The 16841-nt window shown below is 47.7% G+C and overlaps 1 protein-coding gene across 3 annotated transcripts in view; it reads left to right on the top strand.

Annotated features, from left to right (window-relative positions):
* The first annotated feature begins 4901 nt into the window (after window positions 1-4901).
* Window positions 4902-16841, top strand: part of KLHL20 (kelch like family member 20) — a 26888-nt gene continuing 14948 nt past the window's right edge. For 2 of the 3 annotated variants that reach the window (XM_030953203.1, XM_030953204.1), the window contains exons 1-3: window positions 4902-5018; window positions 7055-7115; window positions 14016-14589. In XM_030953203.1, the coding sequence (XP_030809063.1) occupies window positions 7093-7115; window positions 14016-14589 (597 nt within the window). In that variant the 5' untranslated portion in view covers window positions 4902-5018; window positions 7055-7092. Of the gene's footprint in view, window positions 5019-7054; window positions 7116-13866; window positions 14590-16841 lie in introns of those variants that run through there. The other variant, XM_030953202.1, reaches the window with a different exon arrangement.

Raw genomic sequence — 16841 nt, 5'->3', positions numbered from 1 at the left:
GGTGCTACAACAGCCATGTCCAGAGGGGCCTGGTGGGCTTGTACTGCAGATTTAGGGATGCCTGGAGAGTCCCACTGCAAAATGGGGCAGTGTGGCTGGGGCAGGGGCTTGGTGGGAGCCAGTGGAGGGGGTTTGGTGGGATGGTGGCCAGCAAAGATCCTTCTGCCAGTGCTGCTAACACTGACTTGCCCTACTAAACCCAAAATTTTACAGGTATCCCACAAAGCTTGGAGCAGAGACCCTTAGCCTTGCTCCTTCATGGTTCTTTCAGTCTTTCCAGAGCATTGGTTTTGCTCTGTGGTTAAGAGTTTAATGGACCATGCTCCATTGCTCTCCAGCCTGATGTGAGCTGGGATCAAATCCTGGACAGAACAAGAGAGGAAACACATTCCCCCAGTGACTGCTGCTGGGGCACACTCATTCCTTCTTGCTCTGTGATGAGGCAGCCTTGTATCCCTCTCCCTGTGAGCCAGCACTCCTCCAGGCACGTCAGCTTTGCCATGACCAAGGGCTGATTCTGTGTAGGTAAGAGGGACCAAAGCTCTGCAGAACTGGTGAGGCTTCTCAGGGTTCATGCAGAAGACAAGGTAAAAATACTGGCCTCCTCTCCCCAGTGAATAAAGACAGAATAAATGGATGCTGGTGTTGTCTCCTGTTTGGTACTGACTGCAGTCCCAGGATAGAAGCAGGCTTGGCCAGCCTTGTCTTAGTCCTGCAAGTCTAAGCCAGACGTGGAGCAAAGCTGCTGGCACAGATCAGTCCCTTGGTGAAGAAGGAGGCAGCAGCTCTGGCTTTTGGCTGGTTTCCCCCACTGTAAGGCCCCAAAAAACTCACCTGACAAGGCTTTAAAAGGGCTGGTGGTTGTTGATGTGCTCTGCTTTAGATGCACAGGAGAAATACTGACACGGTACTCTCGAGAGGTGAAAACAACCAAAAAGACCTTGCTGGCAAATTTAGAAAATCAAAGAACTGACTAAAGGTTTAGAGTAGCACAATTAAACATAAAACACCTACCTCAGAGCATTAAATTGGCCCGTTCAACTTTGCAAACTTTAAGCCCATTCCATTTTAAATTGTTGATGACTTCCAAGAGGAGGGAATTAAAGAAGAAAGCAAGAAGATAGAGAAAAGGACACATATAGGTACACCCTCCTGGGTTCCAGAGGTGTTCCTTTTGATGAAAACTCCAAGAGGAGATAGGGTCAAGACTTGTGCTCACCTCGAGTTCAGCTTTAGCTACTCCTTAGCCATCCTGAGCCCTTGCCCCAGGTGGGTTTTCCAGTCATTTGGCCACTGGGGAGCTTGGTTGGGCTGCAGGGGCAGGTGTGGAGCATTGCCTCTGCTGTGCCAGGGATTGGCAGCCCCTCAGGGCTGGGATACACACTGTAGGGATGGGGAATGTGCAGAGCAGGGCATTGCCTCACCAGGGCAAGGCCTGACCTGCCCCTTCACACACATGCACCCCAAAATGCCTCAAGACTCAGTCTGTCACACCCTCAGCAAGTCCTGGTGCTTGGGGTGCTCTCAGAACAGCAGAGCTGGACAAATTCAGCCCTTCCCAGTGCCTTGAATAAGTGACAGTCATCAAAAGCCCTCACAGGCAGGGTGGCATTAGCACCAGGGGGTGTCAGGCAAGGGGACACTTTTGGCAAAGGGATTTCTGGCAAAACACTTGATGTCAGCATGGATGCAAAAAGGGGAAGTCAGGCTTAAAGGATCTGATAACCCTCTGAAGGAATGACTGCCTGGGTGGGTGAGGGAAGAGCAGGGCATGTTCTCTGCCTTGGCTTGAGTCAGGCATTTGGTAGGATCTCCTGTGACCTCCTGGTAGTGGTGATGTACAGGCTGGATAAACCCAGAGGTAGATGGAAAACTGGCTGAAAGACTGGTCCCAGATTGTGGTGATCAGTGGTGTGAGGTCTGGTGGAAAACCAGCAACTTGTGTCACTAGGTCCAGCCCATCTGACACCTTCATTGAAGACCTGCATGATGGAGAAATGGGCTGACAGAAACGTTTTGATGTTCTGCAAAGGGAATTGCAAAGTCTTGCACTTGGGGAAGAATGATCCCACGTGGCAGTACGTGCTGGGACACCTGGAATGCACAGGGAAGGCTGTCAGGGTCCTGGCTGTCCATTAGCAGAGGGTTAATGGCATGCTGGGCTTGCTTTAGGGGAAGTTTTGGGTTAGGGTGATCCCCTCTGCTCAGATGAAGCCACACCTGAGTGCTGTGTCCAGTTCTGGGCTCTCCAGTACAGGAGCTACTGGTGAGAGTCCATTGATGATGAAGGGATTGGAAGATCTCTCCTGTGGGGAAAGATTAGGACATGTGGGATTGTTCAGACTGGAGGAGGCTGAGGGGGAATCCTATTAATGTATAAAAATAACAGGAGGGAGGGTGAAAAGACAGCCAGTGGTTGGACATGGACACAGCCTGAAAAAGAAGGGGTTCCCTCTGAACATCAGGAAACATCTGCTGGGAGAGTAATGGAGCACTGACAGCTTGTCCAGAGGGGTTGTGGAGTTTCTTTCTTGGAGATATCAAAACTGCAGAAGTTCATGGGCAACTGCTTTGAGACAACCCCACCTGAGCATTGGCTTGGACAAACTGAGCTGCCAGGAGCCTTCTGACCTCAGCCAGTCTGTGAATTTGAAATATTTCTCAGCTGGGAGAGGAGCTTTATCCCTTCTTCTGAGTTTGGCTCTAAGCCACATCCTTCCTCAAGGGGATTTCCAAACTCCTTCTGCCCTTTTCCTCTGCTAGTGCTGGTGCTGGAGCTCCTGCAGGTAAAGGTGATACAAAAACCTGGTGGCCCCAAACGTCAGCATCATGGTTTTGGTCCTGAGCATCACCACGGCTTTGGCCCTCATCTTGTGCAGTTGGGAACAGGGGAAGGTGCACTTTGCCTGGCAGTCTGTCCTCGTGGAATGTGAAGCTGGCTGTCCCCATCCCTGGGAATGACAGGGCCAGGCCTTACCTGCACCCCCAAACCCGTTCCTTCCTGTGGGACTGGCTTAGATTGCTTGCCCATCTCTGGTTTTTCTGCACATTTCTCCAGATGCTGGGGGCAATATGAGCCAGGCCCAGCATGCCCAGAGTTTTCCAGGCCCTGCAGAGCAGCCAGCACATGTCCACCTGGGCAAGGACAAGGGATGGGGGTTTTTGTGCCCCAGGAATGATGCCCTCCTGGAATGTGGGGGCCTGCTCTCTGCCACCCCAATTCTTCCATGTCTCCCAGAGCACACACACCTTCTGGAAGCTCACAGACAGCAGCCTGGCTGACACCCCTGCCTTCCATGCTGCCTCTTCCCTGGATGCCCTTCCTACCACGTGCCACAGGAACAATAAAATTCATTTAAGATTCCAAAAGTTGGCTGCTCCTAGCAGGAATTTTGCTGAGTTTCACAGACACGTCTGGTGCACGGGCATGCTCTGACTGTCATGTTTAGGGAGACAGATTCCTGGCCTTTGGGATGCCTGGGAACACCTTTGGGAGGGTGGCAGAGGGGACAGGCAGTGGAAGAGCCCCTACCATAGGAGCCTTTGGTGGGCTGAGGCACCTTGTGGCTGCTTGTCATCCTGGAGGGAATTCACTGCTGTCTGGATGAAAACACTCCAGCTGGCATTGTTATCCAGCCACTTCCAAACATCTGCTCCTCTTCCAGGTGTGATCCTGCCGGCCTTGGAGGTTCTAAGGACTAAGGAACCCAGGAGGCCATGGGCAGGCAGTGACCACTGTCACCTTACAGGGACACATGGGCAAAATGGTCATGTTAAGAGGAAAGGCAGAAGTTCACAGAATTACAGAATATCCTGAGTTGGAATGGATCCACAAAGGATCCAACTTGTGGCCCTGCACAGAATAACAGAATGGGTGGGGTTGGAAGGGAGCACAGAGGGTCATCTGGTGCCACCTCCCTGCTCAAGCAGGGCCATTTCAGAACATGGCCTTGCTTTGTAGCCAGGCAGGTCTGGGATGTCTGCCCAGGGAGACTCCACAACCTCTCTGGGCAATCTGTTCCAGTGCTTGATCACTGCACAGTAAAGTTCTTCCTTCTATTCATGTGGAACCTCCCGTAGATGTCCTCCCAGTGGCTGGCACCACTAAGAGCATCTTGGCATCCCCCCTGTAGATATTTATACACATTAATGAGGTCTCCTCATGCACAGGGCAGCCCCAGAATCACACCGTGTGCCAAGTTCGGGCACATTGAGAAATGCATCACCCACTGAGAATGAGAAGTGTTGTTAATCTAGAATTACGGAAGGATAGGGGACCAGAGAAGTGATCATCCCTTTGTACTCAGCATTGGTGAGGCTGCATTCAGTTCTGGGTCCCTCACTTTAAAAAGCACATTGAGGGGCTGGAGCGTGTCCAGCAAAGGGCAGCAAGGTTGGTGAAGGGTCTGGAAAACACCCGAGGAGCGACTGAGGGAGCTGGGGGCGTTCAGCCTGGAGAAGAGGAGGCTCAGGGAGGACCTCATCACTATCGCCACCTGACAGGAGGGCGCAGCCAGCTGGGCTCGGTCTCTTCTGCTGGGAGGACAAGAGCAAATGGCCCAGCTGAGACAGGGCAGTTCAGATTAGAGATTAGAAAATAAAAATCACTGCCAGGGTGGTCAGGCATTGGAACAGGCTGCCCAGGGACGTGCTGGAGTCGGTGTTTACGAGGCGTCTGGACCTGCCGCTGCTTTAGCGCTTCCAGCGGCAGCGCTGGGCGCACGCCTGGGCTCGGTGTCATCTTAAATCTCTCTCCCAACGCTGACCGTTCTGATTCTCTGCCAGCACCCACGGGCCCCGTGCCTGCAGCGGCTGGGTGCCCTCGCTGGGGGCTCCACACGGGCTCCCCCTCACGGCCTGGGGGCCGGGCCGCGCTGAGGCGGCGGCTCCGGGGGCGGAAGGGGCGGGCGCGGCTCGGCGGCGGTTGGCGGGGGCCGGGCCGCTTCCTGCGGCTGGGGAGGCGCTCGGGCGGCGCTGCGGGACCGCGGCTCGGCGGTGGCGAGGAGCCCGCGCCCGGCGTGAGTGAGGCGGCTCTGCGGGCCGGGGGGCGCGGGGTGGGCCGGGCAGCGCTGCCCGGGCGGGCTGGGGCAGCGTGGGCTGTGCGGCTCGGCTCGGCTGGGCTGGGCTGGGCTGGGCTGTGCTCGGCGTGGCCCTTCGGCCGGGCCCGGCGGAGAGGAGCGGTGCCCGTCCCGCAGGAGCTGCCGCCGGCCGAGCCGAGTTGTGCCGCGGGGGCTGCAGGGCCGGGCTTTGCTGGCAGAGCCGCCCTTGAGCCTGTTGCTGCCGCGCGGACAGCACGGTTTAAATGCCTTTATTTTGCCTGTATATATGTGTGTGTGTTTTCCCCTCCTCCCCGGCTTTCAACGTGGGTTTAAGGGGATTAAATCTGATGCAATCGGGGGGCTAAGAATAGCCTGCTGCACGTTCCCTCGCGTGTGCGGGGTGCTCCGGGGGCCGCTCGGCGCTGCCGGCTCCCGGGACAGCGGCCGCGGTGCCCGGTGCCCGGCGGGACGCGGCCGCGGTGCCCGGCAGCCCCGAGCTCGCCTCGGAATCGCTATGCGGTGCCCTAACCGGGAGGAATTGCCTGTCTTTATTTGCAGGGAGCTGCGAACCTGAGTAATTTGCAAGTGTGGCAGACAGCAAGTCTGGGCTTATTCTTCATTAGCCAGCTCCGCTGGTGTGTCTGGGATAATGCTCCTAGAGAGCGCTGCCTGTGAAATAAGGTTCTTCTTCACGTAGCTATAACAGTTCTGTAGTTCAATTTAAATATTTTGCTTATTGTTGGATGCAGGGTTCCAGTCTGACAGTGCCAGTCTTCCAAAGATGATCTTGCTTTTCCTAAATTTAATTTTTCTTTTTCCTCTTGTGAATGCTACCTGTGTTTATTTTAAGGTTTAATTCATTCTCATTCTGTCATTGCTTTTCCCATAGTTCAGTGATTTCCCTTTTCTCGCTCGTTTCTGGAGGGGTAGAAGCCTGTGACTATCAGTGTGGAAGCAGAACACCTTTCTGTTCTTTTAATAGATTTTTTTTTTCTTTTTACAAAAAGTTAGGCTTATTGCTTTGAATAATAATTGAATTTAATGTATTCCTAAGTGAATAGCTATCAAAAATGAAATTGGGGCAAGTGATGCCCTTGTAAAAAGGGTTAATTTACATTAGAATTAGAAGTTAGTGGTTGAATATGAAAGGCCTGTGCAGTTTGCAACTGTTATTACTCTCAGAAAATGAATATTTCGAGTGGAAGTGTAGTGAACGTCAGGCAGCATCATTCATCTTTGCAGATGTAGTAGCATTATTAGCATCCCTCTTACCTCTGGGGCACAGTTATCTTCAATTTCCAGACACAAGTTTTATCTTCTATCAAATTCTGGCTCTGCAGTGTAGCTGGTGAGCAGCGCTGTGCTGTTTATTAGGTGCCAGCCTGCCTTAAATCTCTGCTAAATGTGTGAGGGAGAGATACCTCCTGGCTCCGAGCAAGGAGTGACAGTGAGCACCCTGTCACTTCAGATATTTTTCCCTTTGGTGGAACAGTTTTAAGGATTCAGGGAGGCAGGCAGTTTGCTGACTTTATAATGTGTGTGTTCTGTTTGGTAAGGAATCTTTGTGCAGCCATGGTGGAAGTGTTTTTAATGCTGGTGATGTTTTCTTCTGGTTTATTCTCTGCAGTCCAGGTGTTGTTAATCTGGGATGTGTACCTATAACTGGATGAGAGCTCAAAGGCACATTAGGACGTGGCTGTGGGCAGCTCTGTTCTCTTAGAGGGAGACTGAAGAGGGGAAAGAAGGTTATTTTCACTTGGAAATTGTTGGTTTTCTTAGTTTTTTTTCAGAGACAGGGTAACTGAGAGGTGTTTTAAAAGATGTTATTCTATTATCAGTCTCCATGAGTAGTGAGACACAAGAGATGTAAAACTCAACGCCATTCTATCAGAATACCAAAAACATATCAGTTCATTTGTAGAGACAGAGCCTAGCAAAGCATTCCATCAAAAATTAAAAGCAACTCATATGAAGTCACCTTTTTTTTCTTTTTTTTTGTTTCCCTGTTGGATCAGGTCTTGAAGTGTAGGGTGAAGGTTTCTCTTCACGGTGCATGGACGGAAAGCCAATGCGCAGGTAAGACACAAAAACAATTGTTCCTCTCTTCCCCAAACAGGATAAATCATGTGGGTTGGTTTTCTGTGTGCCTGGACTGTAAAATCTTGTGTGGTTTTGGATTATTTTTTTTTTAAAGCCTGGCTATGGGGAATTGGGAAATAAATAATTCCTCTTTAGTCCTTTCTTAAATGTATTTAGTTTTCAATATTTGCAAGGCCAGATGTCTTTAAGGAATAGTATGGAAGACAAGTTACTGTAGTTCTCCATCCCCTTTTCCACTTCCCCCATTTACTATCATGTTTAAAACTCAGTGTTTAATTACTTAGGTATCAAAGCTGTGGAAAATAGACTGCCTAGGAATAAATTTAAACTTGATTTCCAAGGGGCATTATTTTTCCCTTAAGGAAGGGAGTTTGGTGAGGTCTTGGGTGAAAAGGAGATTTCCTTTTCTAATTATGGATACCAGCTGCCTCAGTTCTAATGAGCTGGAGATGCAGCTGAAGTTTAATTCAGGGGAGTTCTTGCTGTGGTTGTGTCAAAAACATTCTCTCTCATAGAGGGAAAAGTTATCACAGTAGTTCAGCACGATGACAGGTTTGCAAACGTGGTTCTCTGCTAGTTCTTGTTGATTTTCCTTGCTTGATGGCAATCCCACAGCAGAATTTAGCAGCAGATACATTTCTGTACATGATGCAGGCTGTGTGGAAGCAAAGTTGCCTGAAGTTCTTCACCTCTAAATGGATTGGAGAGAACTCAGGCAGCTTGCTTGGTCTGTTTGTGCTCTTTGGGATGTTGAAAGAAGGAGAACTTTATTGTGGGTAAATCTATAAACATTCATGTAAGGGAAGGCAGGGCTTTTAACCGTAGATGAATATACAGAGCATTCTTAGCCACAGAAACCATTAGCCTGGGTTCTGTGTAAGGAGGCAAGAAGTAAGAAGCCACTTAAATCCTTGAAGAATGGCACAATGCCGTTTTAATTAAATGAATTTTAATGAATTTAATTTGCTGTGCCGCTGCTGCAGTTCAGCAGTGAGTAAACCTGGGACATGACAGAGGCTGAGCCTGGGTATTGTGCTGCATTTGTGCCAAGATAAGAAATGTGGTTTGGTCAGTGAGGAGCTGTATGTGAGTTTTGCAGTGAATTCCTTTTCCTCCAAGATGGATTAAATAGCAGATGAGCTTTCTTTCATTGTAGCCCTCTTCAGTGGAGATTGTTTAAATCTAACCAGCTTTTTAGGTTTTGATGTTGCGCTCCATTTATCTAGATGTTTTTGCAGAATGACATAAAATTGGTGACTAGCTTGACTTGTGTTCTTGCTTTCTCCCTACTTTTCGTGTTCCTGATGGGAAGATTGAGGTTCTAAAGTTGTTTCTGTGCCTGCTATTTTCTGTGTCACACTGAGGCAGAGAATTCACGTGCTGGAGTTTGTGTCTGTTTGTGGGTTTGTGGCCTTGGGCTTGCTATTGTGGAAGTTCTGGCTGCCACTCAGTTTTAGTTTTTGTGGTGGGCAGCAGCACAGAGCTGAAGAAGTGGAGTTTTTTATTATTGCTGCAGCCTGGCCTGACAAGCACATCTCTGCTGTGAGCTGTGGACTCCAGTTCTGGAATACACTCGCCTGTTTTAAGGGCCTCAGTGTGGCTTGTTAAAATCTCTGTTTGTTCTCCTCCTTTTGCCTGTCTTAGCAGAAAATGATAAAAGGTTCCTGATTGGATTTTAGGCACAGATCTTCCTATGAACTCCAGCTATGCAGATGGCAGAGCACTTTCTTTTATCCTTTTACTCAGGGCTCTGAAGCCAATTTAACACCCCCACGTGAGGTGGGGCAGAAAGGAGAAATAATGATCCGCAGCTCTGCCTGCCCAGGTGGTGCCTCAGGTTTGAGCTTTTATATTTTTCACATTCTGGGCTGCTTTAGTGAGTCTGGGCTTCCTATGAGCTCTCTGCACAGAGCAGGGAGACAAAACAATTCCTGCTCTAGCCGGGGACCAAGGACAAATGATCCAAATCTCAGCCCCAAGAGCACAAACAACATGGGCTGAAGAGAGAAAAACAAGACAAATGGAATTTCATGGACTAAAGCTGTAATTAAGCCATTAACTCCAATACACTAATCGACCAAAACTTTTAAAAGTGAGAGACCCCATGACCTGTGGAAGAGGGGAGTGGGGCTTGGCCAGTAATGGGTTAATAAACACAGCGAGATGGTATCAAATGTGTACAACATTCAGAGGGGGAGGAGGAACAGCTTGAACAGACAAGGAATTCCAGCTATTCCTGTCAAGATTATAGCAGGGAACACAGAATTGCTGCTGCAAACAGGATTTACCCTGCATTAGGAATGAAGGGGTGGTTGGGGCAGGCTGTTCTTGCTCACTCTCAGCAAGAGAATGTGGCTTTGCTGAAGGGAAAAACAAGGTAGCAGGGACCTCTGAGTGAAGGGCATGGTCCCACAGCACCCAGCTGGGGAGGGCAGAGCAGATCTGATGGCCCGGGCCAGACAGGAGTCCTGGACTCCTTGGGCAAGTAGGGGTGAGGAAGGAAAGAGGGAAATCAGTTCAGGATGGGTGGGTGCACAGTCAGCTGCAGACATATCTTTAACATAGCTCAGGCAGGAGGGCTTGAGCAGCTCCCAAATAAACTGGGGAAGCTCTCCCAGCTCTTCCTCACTCAGCTTTTTCCTGGCAGCTTTTTCCCAGCTTACAGCAGTGTTCAAAGCAGCCAGACCCAGCAGGAGGAAGGAGGCTTCAGATCCTGGTTGTGCGCTCAGGAGTTATCCAACTACCTGGACATAGCTCTTGCCCAAAACAAACTACAAAAGGCTCAGGAAGGTTTTGGAAGGCTCCAGTAATGACCTCCTCTTCCAGAGTATGGGCATCCTCAGTTTCACCCTGACTGGGATGTTTTCCTCAGTCAGGGTGAAACTGAATTTTCTGTTCTTGGTCAGTAAAATTCAAACCAAGCAATATAAATAGAGGCAAATACACCAGGTCCTTGCTGGTTTCCTTTTGTGTAATGCAAAATAGTATTTCAGTCATGTTTATCTGCTTGTTTGCATAAGTTTGTTGAGAAAACTTACTAGAATTTACTAGCTAGGCAAGAAAATGAATCAGTGGTATTTTTCCTGATAATCAGACTTCTAGCTAACTTGATGCCTAAACTACTGATGCCACAATAAAGCATTTCCATTTACTTGGTTGGCATGTTGTGGTGGGCCAAGTCCATGGCCCTTGTTCTTGCAGCTTTGTAATGAGTATAGGAACTATTTCTTAATTTCAAATCAAGGCATTGACAGAAATCACTACCAGTTTGGTTTGTTATTTTTACTTGCTACTAAAATCTCTTCCCACTGAAATCCACTCTAGCAATGTATGATTTTTGGATTTCAGTTGATGTTTTTAGCCTGAAATGTGTGTTTCATAAGCTTTAGGTCAGCCTGTTGTTTTCTGCTGAACTGTGTTAAAGCCTGTTTGTAATCTTGTGCTAAAGCACACATTGTCTTAAAAAAATGCAGGTTTGAAAGTTAAGGTGCCCTTATGACAACATGGGAGGGAATTTTCCCTAGATGTGTGTTATTAGGTATTTTTTTGAACTTTGGGAGGAGCTGTTGTGAGGATGGATGTCTCATACATGCCCCTGTTAATGAATGAAATTTTGGGCATTAGTGGAATAAAATGGAGGCAGAGCAGCCTGTTTATTTAGCTTAGTGTTGCAGACTGCCTGTGTTCCCATTTGTACTTCTCAGCAGTGTGCTACAAAAACTGATCCTTTGTCAGCCCTTTCTTAATCCCATTGTATTTGCTGATTTCCCCAGCCCTGCATTTTGATGGAAGCTAATCCCAGAATATCTGCATAGCTGGGTGTGAATGTTTTATCCGGGCACACACACACACATTTCCTCTGGATCCTCAGCCCTCCTTAATCACCCTGGCTATTCAGGAGCAGCTCTGAGTTCTGTGTGGGGGGAGGCAGCTCCCCTGCCATGTGAGAATCAAGTGCTGCCTTCTGTCTTTCACACCTCTAAGCTACTGACTCATCATTTCATTCCCTGTGCATATTTATGCATAATGCACACAGAATGCAGTGGAATTACAATCTTTGTGGAGACACAAGCCAGCAGAGGTGTCCTTTAAATTCACACTTCTGTGCCTGTGTGTAGCAGCAACCCACCGAGCTTCACATCAAGCATCTGGGTTGATCCAAGCTTGGAAATTCTTAAGCCAATTGATCACTGGCTTCTGTACCACCCAGAGATAAGTTATGGGGGAATCAGGAATGTTTGGTTGTTACTCTTTTTTCCATCCATTCAGTCTTCTTTAATCATTAACCAGCACTTTCTCCCCAGGAGTGAGGAGGCTGAGTACAATGCAGGCTCTCAGATAAATGCTGGTGGGAACAATGCAGGAATGATTTCGGTTCTTGCTAACCAGACACCTTTTCAGTGAGTTAAAGATGTGTTCAGCGGGGCCTCATTTGGGCAGAAAAATCCTGTTCTGTCCTGGCTAGGAAAGACAAGGGCTACTGCCTAAATCTGTAAGTAATCCTGTGGCACAAGATGGTACATCCCATTGCCCTGTTTTGGCAGGGAGTCTTGGGCTGTGGGATTGGCAGGAATAATGTGTATTTCTTCAGGCAGCATGGCCTTAATCTCATCTGTCTGTGTTTAGAACCTGTGCCACTCTGAGATCTGCTTTAGGGCTCTTTTTAGGGGGAGATGAGGAAAACCTACAGGTGTGACAGAGGGGTTGTGTGCTTTCAGGAAAACCTGGAGGTGGGACAGAGGGGTTGTGTGCTTTCAGGAAAACCTAGAGGTGGGACAGAGGGGTTGTGTGCTTTCCAAAAGGATGCCCTGTCCTGGATGTGCACCGTCTCTTCTGAGCTGTAGTTACATGAAGTGGGTTTTTATTTGGAAAATGCTTCTTCTGTTCTTTGACTGACAGCCTGGTCAAGACAAACTGTCCAGAACTGTAGTAGCATGTGTCTTAAAAGAGCTCTTATTGTGTTCTTTTTTTCCTTCCAAGGGTTGGTTTGACAAAGTTCAAAACACTTAATGCACAATAAAATAGGTTTAGCTTGCTTAGCAAGAGCCAAGCTCTACAGGGGAATGTTTGTCACCACCTTTCTCCATCTTTTGGTAGAGGGATTAAATTACTTACCTTCTGGCCTTGGCTGCTAAGGACTGTGAAAATAAGCCAATTAGGTAAATTAATCTTCAGCCCAGGTTTCTTGGGGTTTTTGCAGGGGTACTGTTAATTGTGGTTGGTGTGTGTTGCTGCAAGGGCAATTTAGTTTATGCATTGTTTGTGAGGAGCTTGGCAGAGCTTTGAGAATGATTGTCAAACCCCCCAAAGGTTAATTTGGGTTGTGAGGGACAGGAGTGGGTGAAGGAGAGTGAGAGGCAGTGTAAGAGCAGAAGGATTTGTCAGAGGTGTCAGGGAAGCAGAACAGTGATGGATGTAAAAAAAGATGGAGCAGAGATAAAAATCCAAGGCATTTAAGGTGCAGAGGCTGAGCAGGAGCAAGCAGCAAAACCCAGAGGGGAGCCCCAGCTGGATCTGTGTAACCAAGATAGGAGGAAGAGGTAATGGTCTAAAACATCTGAATATGATGATCAAGAAGAGGGTGTGGAGGGAATGGGAGAACAGGCTAAGATGCAAGTAAATAATCTGAACTGCTGCAGAGACTGGTTTCCCAGTGTTTAGAAGGTGCATTTGACATAATAATGAGGGGAAAAGATGTGAGGTCTTTTTTTTAATTCTTTCCTTCAAGCCTGTTGCAAATTACATTGAGCCATGGCAAAGCCAAGCTTGATTTCTTTTTAACTCTTAATTTGAACAGTGGGGTAGTGACAGCTCACAAATGCCAGTGGATCAGGGAAAAACTGGTAGTGGCCAGCATGTTTTGGGTCTTTCAGTACATCTTCAGTGGTGATAAACCATCAGTATTGTGATATTTTGCTCAATGTCTTTTAATTGCTCTAAGTGATGGTTTTCCTTTGATGTGGAAAGAGGCAGCACTTTCCCGGTTTTTCCTAATTGCCTCTGAAACTGGGAAGAGACTGTGTTTCTTCTCTGTGTCAGTAACTTAGTTTATGTATTCTTAAGTGATTTTTCATTCCTGAAGTTGCCATCCCGATTTCCCGTTCTTCCTTTTTTGATAGGTTGATAGTGGTGGATCCTTGTTTTATCTTTTTCCTGTTTGGTTTGATTTGGTTTTACCTGCCTTCTGGCATTCTTGGGGAAGATGAACCTTCTTTTGACACGTGTCAGGGAGGGTGGGTTGAGTCAGGAGACTCCATAGCTCAAAGATAATTGAAGAGGTGATGATTAAAATGGGTATTTTGTGAACCTGAAAGATGCTCATGGTACTCTGCAGGCCATCTTGAGCTCCTGAACTTTGTGTGACAGCTGAGTGTGTTCAGACATTACAGTGATGAGTGACCCCATTAAAAATGTAGGTAGAACAGAAAAGTTTGGTTAAATCACAGAACTGGAAATCCATCTCCACCTCTGTCAAAGAAAACTCCAGCATTTGACAGTGGGCAAGCCAGCTAATCTGTGCTTTGAGTCACTCTGTGAAATGGGGACAATGTGCCTTTACTCCACGAGGCTACTGCGAGGTTCAGCTCATAAATATGTACATGTAGCTGGATATTACAGCCGTGTGTCATCAAAAGCCTATAAAAATAGCAATAAATAGAAGCCTGCTGCAAGTTGGCATTTGTTTACTTCTAAGCAAGCTTTGCTTGGAGATGGATTCCTCTTTCATGTGGTCACGTGCTTGTTTTCCCATCCTGGCCGTGGACTTACGGGCACGGCTTGTGTCTGTGTCCCTCGGTGCGAGCTGCAGAGCTTCAGATCCCAGCTGGCTCTGGGATCCCTGACCATGGTGCTGTATCTGTATCTCCTGCGCTGCAGGTGTGCCAGCACTCGCCCAGGAGAGACCGGAATGGACGTGACCAGCCGCTGCACCCTCGGAGACCCCAACAAGCTGCCCGAGGGGGTGCCGCAGCCCGCGCGCATGCCCTACATCTCCGACAAGCACCCCCGGCAGACCCTGGAGGTCATCAACCTGCTGAGGAAGCACAGGGAGCTCTGTGATGTGGTGCTGGTAGTGGGGGCCAAGAAGATCTACGCCCACAGGGTGATCCTGTCGGCCTGCAGCCCCTACTTCCGAGCCATGTTCACCGGGGAGCTGGCGGAGTCGCGGCAGACCGAGGTGGTGATCAGGGACATCGACGAGCGCGCCATGGAGCTGCTCATCGACTTCGCCTACACCTCGCAGATCACCGTGGAAGAGGGGAATGTCCAGACCTTGCTGCCAGCTGCTTGTCTTCTCCAGCTGGCCGAGATCCAGGAGGCTTGCTGTGAGTTCCTCAAGAGACAGTTGGACCCTTCCAATTGCCTGGGCATCCGGGCTTTCGCTGACACTCACTCGTGCCGCGAGCTGCTGAGGATCGCTGACAAATTCACACAGCACAACTTCCAGGAGGTAAGGAGCTGGCGTGCTGGAATTGTGCTGCAAAATGCATCAATGTGGCCTGTGAGAACTTTCAGCAATTCTCATTTTCTTTTTTTCCAAATCCTGCCTTTTCACCCACTCTGTGCCCTGATAGTGATGGGTACCAATGATAGGACCCATAATGATGGGTGCCAGATGTACCAGATGTTAAGTGGGGAGGAAAGAGGAAAAAGGTGGTAGGGCTGTGTTGTACCACTGGATTGTATATGATGCACAGCATTTCTTCCCTGAAAGGTGTGTGGTGAGTGCTTTGTGGGAGTCAGAGTTGTGGGTGCAGTTGGATTTGGCATTGAATCTGTCCTGCCTGCACAATGGTTTGACATTCCGCTCCTCTTTCAGAAATATTCTGGATTCTGTATAGTTGGAGGGGGGCAGGTGTCAAAAGTAAGCACAACACATCAATAGAACCCAAGGAATTTGATGTTGAGCTCTGGGATTGGAAAAGTGGGTGTTTGGGGGAGCGTGAGGCTGCCTCAGGGGAGCCTTCAAATCCCTGGTTGTAGCAGAACTAGAGTTTTGCATCTATTATTCAGCAGAAGCTGTCTGAAAGTAATTCAGATGTGTAATATTGTAGCTGACCTTTATAAACTCAAGTTTCTCATCCTTTGTTAATTCTGCCTAGATGATTTTTTGGTGAAAAAAAAAAATGCCAGCAGCTGGTTCAGAGAAGGATCAACATAATAATTAAGGATTGTGTGAGCAGTAGTCAGAGAAAAGTGGGTCTTTACTGAACTGCTGCAGAAAAATCTCCTCTTCCCACCAGCTTCACAGGGAGATCCTTTCCAAAGGGAGGAACTCCAGGAACTCCTGGTGCTAATTTAGTTTCCCCAGAGAAGCAGCAGTATGGAAGTGCTGTGAGTGATGGCAGATTGTCTCTTTTTTTTCCCTTCTGACAGGTGAGAAGCAGGTTGGAATTGTATTAATTTCAGTCAGGTAGTACTTAAGAAAAATCTGAGCAGGAGCAGCACAACAGAACACAACTGTTGGACATAGTGAAGACAATTCTTGGTATCCAAAACATCAGTTTACTATAAAAGCTGCCATTAAATACATATTTTCTAACCAAATAGAATTTGTTGGTAAGATGAGGGGTTTTTTTTTGTAGAACTTGGTGGTTTCCCAAAGCCCTACATTTTAGCTGGCCACTTCATATCCTCTGTGCTTGCTCTGAACTTCTTTTCTTCTGGATTTGTTGGTTTGGTTTTTTTTTGGAGGTGGGGGAGCAAAATGCTATCCAGATGGTTGTTTATTTTCAGTGCTTGGTTGTTTTACTGGTTATTAGATCTTGTTATTACATGAGTAGGGCATGCTTACAAGCCTCTAAATAACATTTTAACAGCTTGACAGTTTTGTTTTAAAATGTTTTAGTATTAATACATGCAGCTGGCTGTTAAGAGCTGCTTGCTATGGGCTTCTTTTCTTTTGCAGTCCCTTGAAGACAACTTTCTGTTTTCCTTATCCCTGTTAAAGCACAAGGAGGAAAAAGAGAAGAGAGCACTCTTCCTAGAAGATGATGCAAATTATAATTGACTTGACTTAAACACAGCCTCTGGAAAACTGAGGCTTAGATTAGAGCACTATTTCTTTGGCCTGGGCAGGTTTTGGTGTCCAATTCAGTGCCCCAGGAGTTCTGCAGCTCTTCATCCTTAATAATCACTTCTTTTGCTTCCACTGTTTCTCTGTAGACAGTGTCAGTGGTGCTGCTCCTTGGGATTGCATTCGATTCTGGCAGTATTTTCCATCTGGGGAGTGGCTTGGGGATCCCTGGGGGAAGCCAGGCACTTGTCTGTTTAACCATCATCCACTGTGGAGGTTGAAAACTGATAAAAAAGAAATACAAAGGTGATAAAAAAATTTGCCTTCCTGTGCAGAGGCTCTGTGGTCATTGTTCCTCCAAGCTGGAAGAAAGGAACGTGAACTGGGGATTTCCTGGGTGCTGAGGTGAAATATTAAGCAGCAGGCACCAGGCCAACCCATGCAGTTACTTTGAATGCAGTTTGAATTGCTTCATGTCTTCTGCTGTGCTAACCTCTGCTTCTATTAAATTTTTATGTGTATTGCTGCATTACATCATTAACTTCTTGGTAAAATGTTTTTTCAGTTTTTTCCATTCCTCCCAATTTAATTTGTTGCCTATAACCCTTAGTGGATTTTGTGCATATAATGTGAAATGGTTCTATTAACAACTCCACTGTACAAGAACAGCCGTTGTATTTTTATTT

This window comes from Camarhynchus parvulus, chromosome 8 (assembly GCF_901933205.1).
Source record: "Camarhynchus parvulus chromosome 8, STF_HiC, whole genome shotgun sequence".
NCBI classification, from domain to species: domain Eukaryota; kingdom Metazoa; phylum Chordata; class Aves; order Passeriformes; family Thraupidae; genus Camarhynchus; species Camarhynchus parvulus.
Note: the sequence above shows the minus strand (reverse complement) of the source record. Positions and strands in the feature narration are given on the sequence as shown.